At 35.2% G+C, this 7,295-nt stretch overlaps 1 protein-coding gene across 1 annotated transcript; it reads right to left on the reverse strand.

Annotated features, from left to right (window-relative positions):
* Window positions 1-3,017: 3,017 nt before the first annotated feature.
* Window positions 3,018-4,109, reverse strand: LOC117120513 (E3 ubiquitin-protein ligase TRIM56-like). The gene is made up of 2 exons (XM_033265522.1): window positions 3,797-4,109; window positions 3,018-3,455 (listed from the first exon to the last, which is right to left on the reverse strand). Exons 1-2 carry the CDS (start codon window positions 4,076-4,078, stop codon window positions 3,018-3,020), a joined length of 720 nt encoding a protein of 239 aa, XP_033121413.1. The 5' UTR covers window positions 4,079-4,109.
* Window positions 4,110-7,295: the final 3,186 nt, after the last annotated feature.

The following is a 7,295-nucleotide window of genomic DNA, read 5'->3' on the forward strand; positions in this document are numbered from 1 at the left end:
ATGTCATAACTTAGGTTAAATTGGGCAGTTGTTACCAACTTACCACTACAACTAATACTTTAGCATAGTAAATTTAAATACCTAATACTGTAACTTGTTTACACCAAAGGATCAAGAACAAGCAGTTAGAACAAAGGAATATACAACGCAGTTGTATCCTTGTTAAACTTCACCTTACTTAGGCTGTATTCATATAACAAGAGACTTTCAATGCATTAAAGGTAGTAATTAATACACTAAGTAACTAATCTTATAACACTATAAATATAAAAGGTAAAATAAAACATACCATAAATGTACTTGAATCACATAATAAGTGAGTGGTCAAACACACGTCTGATCCCGATCACATTCAGGAGGCCACTGAGACAGCAATTATACTGTACATACATATCAGATTCAGATAATTTATTGTCAAAGTGTACATGAAAATCTATAAATTTATTAGGTTGTATACAGATTAAAATTCATGATGAATGCAAAAAAAAAGCCAAACTTAACTACCTAAATCATATACAGTATATTCCTTTTTATGATGATGAAATAATAAAATGCTTAAAAACCCCCTTTTAAATATATCCCTGTCTTACTATTTGAGTCAGATTATTTACGCAGATTCAAGTTTATAAGAAAAATTAAATATATACCAAAATAATTAATCTGACTCAGTGCATCTTATTCATTTAATGGATGCCCATAGGTGTATTTATAATATACACTCTGTTGTGTGCTTGTTAGGTTTTTTTATACAGAAAAACCAGAAAAATATACAGGTATTAAAGAAAGAATAAACAAACTTGCAAATATCAAAATTAATGAAAATCAAAGAAATACTAGTTGATAGCAGGGGCGTACCGTGCGGGGATTGATGGGTGCTGTCGACCCCCCATTTTAAAGAAAGTTCCCTTTAAATATGCTTGCTTCACTCACAAATAACGCACCCCGCGAATTCTGAAAGCTTCGCTAAATTGCTCCGAGTTCAGCTTGCCCCCTGCGCTTTCGTTTTGACCCCCCCTAGATTTTTCACCGTACGCCCCTTGGATAGGCTGTACAAAAAAGCCCCAATAGATTGAAAAGTAACATTTTTAACATCAATATGCAAGAAAGTAACATTTATATGCATTATATGATTAAAAACTTACACTACAAAAATATAAAATCATAAGATCAAAAGTGTGTGATTCAAATTTGATGAGAACTACACTATAAACAGTTGAGGTTGGCAGATTACAGTATTAATGTTTTCAGTTTAATAACTTCAACTCTATAGATATCATTTATGTAGAATAATTGATATTTTAACAGTTTACAAAAAAACCATAACTTCAGCTCTATGTATATCATATTCAATAATCAAATATTTTAACAAGTTTATAAACATTATGCAACTTTATATTTCGATATTAATGTATTCAATAATTATTTTAAGTTTAAGATCCATAACTTAACTCTATGTGGATGATATGAAATAATGGATATGTAGATATTCCTACACTTATAAATTTGAATTGTTAAAAACACACAAGTGAAGCAAGTGGACTGTCAGTATTTAATAATTGAATATTTTGACTGTTTTGTCACCATTATTTGCTACTGCAAGTCTCCTTGGATGATATGAAATGACGGATAATCCCTCTGGATAGTTGATTCCATCTTCTGGTTTATCAATTCTTTTTATGAAAGTTCCATCACTACTGAATAGCTGTAGTTTGTGGTCACTTGATATAATGATGTTGTCATCCTCATCAACTACTACTGCACATGGATATTTTACCTTACCATCCTCATCACCTGCTTTAACAAGGACTTTTATAAACCTTCCCTCATTATCAAATAACTGTAATCTACTTGTTCCAAAACCTAAATATTCACTCTCCAATACAAGAAGGTGTCCTTGATTTGTAAGAGTAACATCCTTAACATAACTCATTTCACCTTCTTTTGTACCTTGTGACCCTATTGTTTTGATGGTCTTGCCATTATTCATGTCAAACATGTACACACAGCTACTGATCAAACCTACTGCATACAAAACATTTGATGTCTCATCCACATGAATGCTCCATGGTGTATTCTTTGCTCCCACACTAATTGTTTTAATCAGCTGACCATTCATATTGCATATTCTGATAGGTTTATTACCACAGCAATCACTGAATGCTATGTTACCATTCTTCATTTTGTACATTTTGTAAACTTCCACACCTTGTGGTAGTGTAACCTTACCAATATATTCTCCTGATTGCTTGTACTTGAGCATTTCATTTGTCCAACATGAAACCAGTAAGGAGTCATCTTCACACTTAACTACATTTCTAATACTTGTTGCATTTATTTTAATAGTATTTACTAATCTTCCCTCTTCTACTTTGATTGTCATTGGTGATTGGTTAACTGGTTCATCATCAGCACTCACATCTAGTTTACAAACTCCTGGACTTGTGCATTTTTCTGTTACAAAATAATCTCCATTGTCATCTTCCTGAATTTGAGAGATGTTGGTGTCCCCTGTAGGCTGTGTCCATGTTGCCTTCAGTTGATTTGCATATATTTCATGTTCATCTGTTTTGATTATTTTGACAATAATTGTCTGATCTTTGCTGACAGATTCCTCTCCTTTTAATGTTAAACAGTCTGCTGCCCTGAAATCTTTTACAGTCCCTATAGCACATTGTCTCAATGAAGTCGTTTGCTGTTTGTTTATGAAGTAGTAAATTTCTCCATTATCATCTGGCTCTGTTTTTGGTAATTCATTGATTCTGTCCCTGAGTGCTGTAACTACTGTTTCACTTAACTGCATTGCAGTGCCTTCATCACTCTTCAATAATTGATTAAGAAAAGACAGTTTTGTTTTTATATCAGATAATATTGCTTTAAATTCATCCATTTGTACATCATTTACCTTCTTTTTCCTTTTGTAGATTGTCTCTACTTCATTTTTCATTTTGTCTCTATTCTCTTTTACTTTTTTGAATATTTCTTCTACATGATTGTCTATATCTATTAAACATGTGTCTTTATTTTGTTGTAATTTTTGTAGCATTGTGGATAACAGCTTTGAGACCACCTTCTAATTTGTTTATGAAGTGTTTGGCAGATTTTTCCAAGGTGGCTGAAGTTTTTTTAAATGTTTGGAATGCGTCTGAAATGTTGATTGGTTTGTGTTTTCCTTCCCATTCCTTGTGCTCCATAATTGTACAGTTAACACAGATTGGAGTTTTACAATCTGTGCAGTAGAACTCCAAAGGTTTACTGTGATGTGAACACTGAGGCGGATGTAACAAAGTCATCTGAGAGGGGCTCATTGATTGCACATCCACCATTAAATGTAACTTGTGATTTGCCATGGCTTTAAACTTCTTATGTTGATCACTACAAGTAGAGCACAAGTACTGTCTGCAATCCTGGCAGTAGTATTTTACTTGTCTTTCCTTTTCACAAACACTACATTTCATGTGATCACTCTCTGAAAATTGTTCGATAGTTTTTAATAAGTTATTTAGAAAGGTATTTGGTGGAAGCTTCTCAAGCCCTCTTTTTGGAATTGGATATGATTTTGAGCAAGTTGGGCAAGTCAGCTTACCCTTCTCCTTAACCCAGTCTTCCAGGCATGCCAAACAGAAACTATGGAGGCAGTTGAGGGATTTTGGATTTTGAAGTCTCTTAAAGCAGATGGTACAATCTAAGACCTGTCTCTTATACACATCTAGATGTGTATAAGAGACAGCAAATACTGTCTGCAATCCTGGCAGTAGTATTTTACTTGTCTTTCCTTTTCACAAACACTACATTTCATGTGACCACTCTCTGAAAATTGTTCGATAGTTTCTAATAAGTTATTTAGAAAGGTATTTGGTGGAAGCTTCTCAAGCCCTCTTTTTGGAATTGGATATGATTTTGAGCAAGTTGGGCAAGTCAGCTTACCCTTCTCCTTAACCCAGTCTTCCAGGCATGCTAAACAGAAACTATGGAGGCAGTTGAGGGATTTTGGATTTTGAAGTCTCTTAAAGCAGATGGTACACTCTAAGACCTTCTCATCAACATGTTCCAGAAACTGATTCAGCTTACTGGTAGCCATCTTGAATTGATATCCTGTGAAATTTAAATAATAGGTGATATAATTATTATCATTTGAACTGGATAAATAATAATGTCATGCAATTATAGTCTAATGACCCTATAGAAAATAATGGCTTCTATCTCCTATTTTGTATAGGGTCTGAAATAACTTGACAATAATTCCTTTATTAAGTCAGTAATATATAAATGTATGGTACTGTATATATAATCAAACTACTGGTCATGGTGGCTAGTTGTCCAGTGATCAATACAGGACCTGTGCATGTGTATTAGCTGCATGTCAGAGACGGTTTACTTACATGTAGAGGGGAATATATAAGCAACAGTATTCACACGAAATGAAGTCAAGTGTTATACGAGCCAAATTGAAATTTTAATTCAAAAATCAGATTTAATCATCGCAAGTCATAGTTTAAATTGCAAAGTAAACACCACTCTCAAAAAATATATGGGACTTGGAAGACAACACACAGCAACATCAATTTTCCTGGTCAATACTAAAATGGTCATCATCGTACTCCCCCAACTCTAAGATGTAATTTGTGTCTATGGGGAAATGTTACATAATCACCAGTAATAAACTTCAAACAAGAAAACAACAGGGGCGGATCCAGAGATGTCCAAAAGGGGGCCCTGAAAAGGGAGCCAAAATTTGGGCTGATCGAGTCGGCCCCCCTCTAAGTCTGCCCCTGAACAGGACATTTTCCCACAGTCTGTACCACCTGGTCATTAGCTTTCTAGCCTTGATAGTGTGTAGCCAAGCATGAAACTTGAAATAAATGGCATGAATTGTTTAGTATTGCTCCTAACAAATTTGTTACGGCTCTCTATATATAAGATTTTTTTCTTCTCACCAGTTGCGAATGTGGTGTGGTGTTCGCTGCTTGTGGAATATGAAGTTAGGGCATGAAGGACTTAGTTTAGAAACTAAACTCATTCTTCCATGGTTAGTGTAGGCCAAAATGTCTTGGTAGTCGGTCAAGAGGAAAGTGTATACAGTCGATACATAGTGAACCACCGTAATTGACTATTACTGTAATTACAAGATAGTATAATATGTACTACAGTATATATATCGATATATAAATCGAAATGCACGCCATTGTGTCGGGATTCAATATTTCGACATTAATTGTGTCAACAGCTGTAATTACAATCGACAGCGTTAACGTACAACATGGTCTTTAAAAGTATATAAGGGCAGCGCTGAATTACTGGTCGATTATTTGAGTAGTGTAAATTATAGCAATAATTAAAAATACTATAGTACTGCCGTACTAATTCTAAAGGAAAGTTTAGAAATGTTCAGACACACAGGTACAATTTTATGTATTGTTTTAATGTTCACTTTTTGTATTCTTCAAACCTTTTAATCTATGAGTGCATTTTAAAAATTAATGGGGTGATGTATGCACTCCCAGCTTCCATCTCTGCTTTTGTGCAGTGGCTCATTTTTCGGACCCCTTTTTTCCGTCACGTCGGACCCTTTGTTAGAAAAATTCTGGTGCCACCGCTGCTTCACTGTGATAATGTTTTTAACATTAATTTTATAATTTTTTGCACAAATTTCAGCTACCATATTTTAATCTAACCTCTGTGACGATGCAAATATACATAATCTTAAGCTGGGCTTATGCGCCCTTGTGACTCGACTCAACTCAACTGACATCAACTGACCTTTGGCAACTTGCCAGCAACTGGCAAGCAACTGTGAGTCACATGACTGAGACTGACATAAGCGCACTTTGCGATCGAAAGCAACTGAAAAGCAACTGGAAATTGTCATTTGCCCTCAGTTGCTTTTAGTCGCCTATGTTCTATATTGTAGCGATTCAAAGCAACTGGCAAGCGACTGAAAATGCTACTGCGCATGTCGATTATAAAGTTACGTTTACCGCCGATAATAATTTGGCGTGGTTTATGTAAATTGAATATGAGGGCGCACGAGTGAACAACGATTTCGTCAGTAGCTCCGTCGGAAATCATAGATAATTCCAAAATTAACAGTAATCGGTGATTATTTTGCAAAAATCGTAAGTGATTCTTATTACTTATAATAATATACTGAAAAGCTGACGACCAAACAGGCCAATATGGGTAGAAAAAAGGAGAAATCAGCTGCTGCACACTTAGGGCCTGAGCCTGAATCGCCTGAGCCATCGGGAACGGCCGACCAATCAAACACGGAAACGCTGAGGCGGGAGATTCGGAAGCTTTCGACTAAGATCGACTCGGTACTAAGCAATCAGCACACTATACTTGGGCGTATCGATGTTATAGAAGCTAAACAAGTTGATATGGAAGCATCGCTACAATATTCGAGTGAGTCGATAACCAATCTTGAAAAGAAAGTAGCCGATTATTCCATCGAGCTTAAGGCTGTATCAACGAGCGTTTTAAACGATAAGTCCATCATCGAGGCACTAGAAACTCAAATCAACAAAATCGAACGATATTCTAGAAGTTTTAATTTGAGATTTGGAGGCCTACAGGAGGAATCTACTGAAGACGCTATAAAGAAAATTAAGGATCTTATTGCCAATGAATTAAAAATGCCTGGTATAGATATAGAAAATGCCCATCGTATAGGAAAACCCCGAGCACCCAACGAGAAGCCACGTCATATCATTGCAAAATTCCTTTACCGACCTCAGCGATTCCAGGTGTACATTAAAGCGAAGACGTTACTCAAAAACAGTAATATTTTTGTAACCGAGGATCTTCCTGAAGCGGACTTGGTGAAAAAACGAGGCTTAAGAGATGTTATGGCTAAGGCATACAAAGAAGGGAAGAGGCCCCTATTCCGTAATGGGAACCTCTACATTAACGGTCAGCTGTATAAATAAGGGACTCACATTCATCGTATCATGTATATAATAACTTTGATATGGAAACTGTTCATATGTATCTGCTATGGCGGAGTAAACTATAGTTACTGACATGCCAATTATGATAAACATTTGTATATGCATTTGCTTATTTGTTTGTATATTTTATTTTAATTTATTTAAGGCATCAAAAAAAAGTTTTGTTTGCTTAAAACTTAATATAATAATTATTCAAACTTAATGGAAGATGACATGATACATTCTGATTTTGACAACAGCATCAGCGTCACTCCTGCCGAATTTAGCGACGGTTTCAGTTCAATTCTCCCAAATTCACTTTCAGTTTTCCACGCTAATATTAGATCTATTAATAAAAATTTTGAGGAA

Source organism: Anneissia japonica, unplaced genomic scaffold (genome assembly GCF_011630105.1).
Source record: "Anneissia japonica isolate Jap-2015-1 unplaced genomic scaffold, ASM1163010v1 scaffold2880_len34504_cov127, whole genome shotgun sequence".
In the NCBI taxonomy this organism is placed as follows: domain Eukaryota; kingdom Metazoa; phylum Echinodermata; class Crinoidea; order Comatulida; family Comatulidae; genus Anneissia; species Anneissia japonica.

What these genes read in the sequence shown, in the direction of transcription:
- LOC117120513 (XM_033265522.1), bottom strand. Translation starts at nt 4,078, where the DNA reads ATGGCTACCAGTAAGCTGAATCAGTTTCTGGAACATGTTGATGAGAAG. An exon ending in AATTTTCAGAGAGTGGTCAC is followed by an intron (nt 3,456 to 3,796) that starts ATGAAATGTAGT and finishes GAGAGTGATCAC; the next exon opens with ATGAAATGTAGTGTTTGTGA.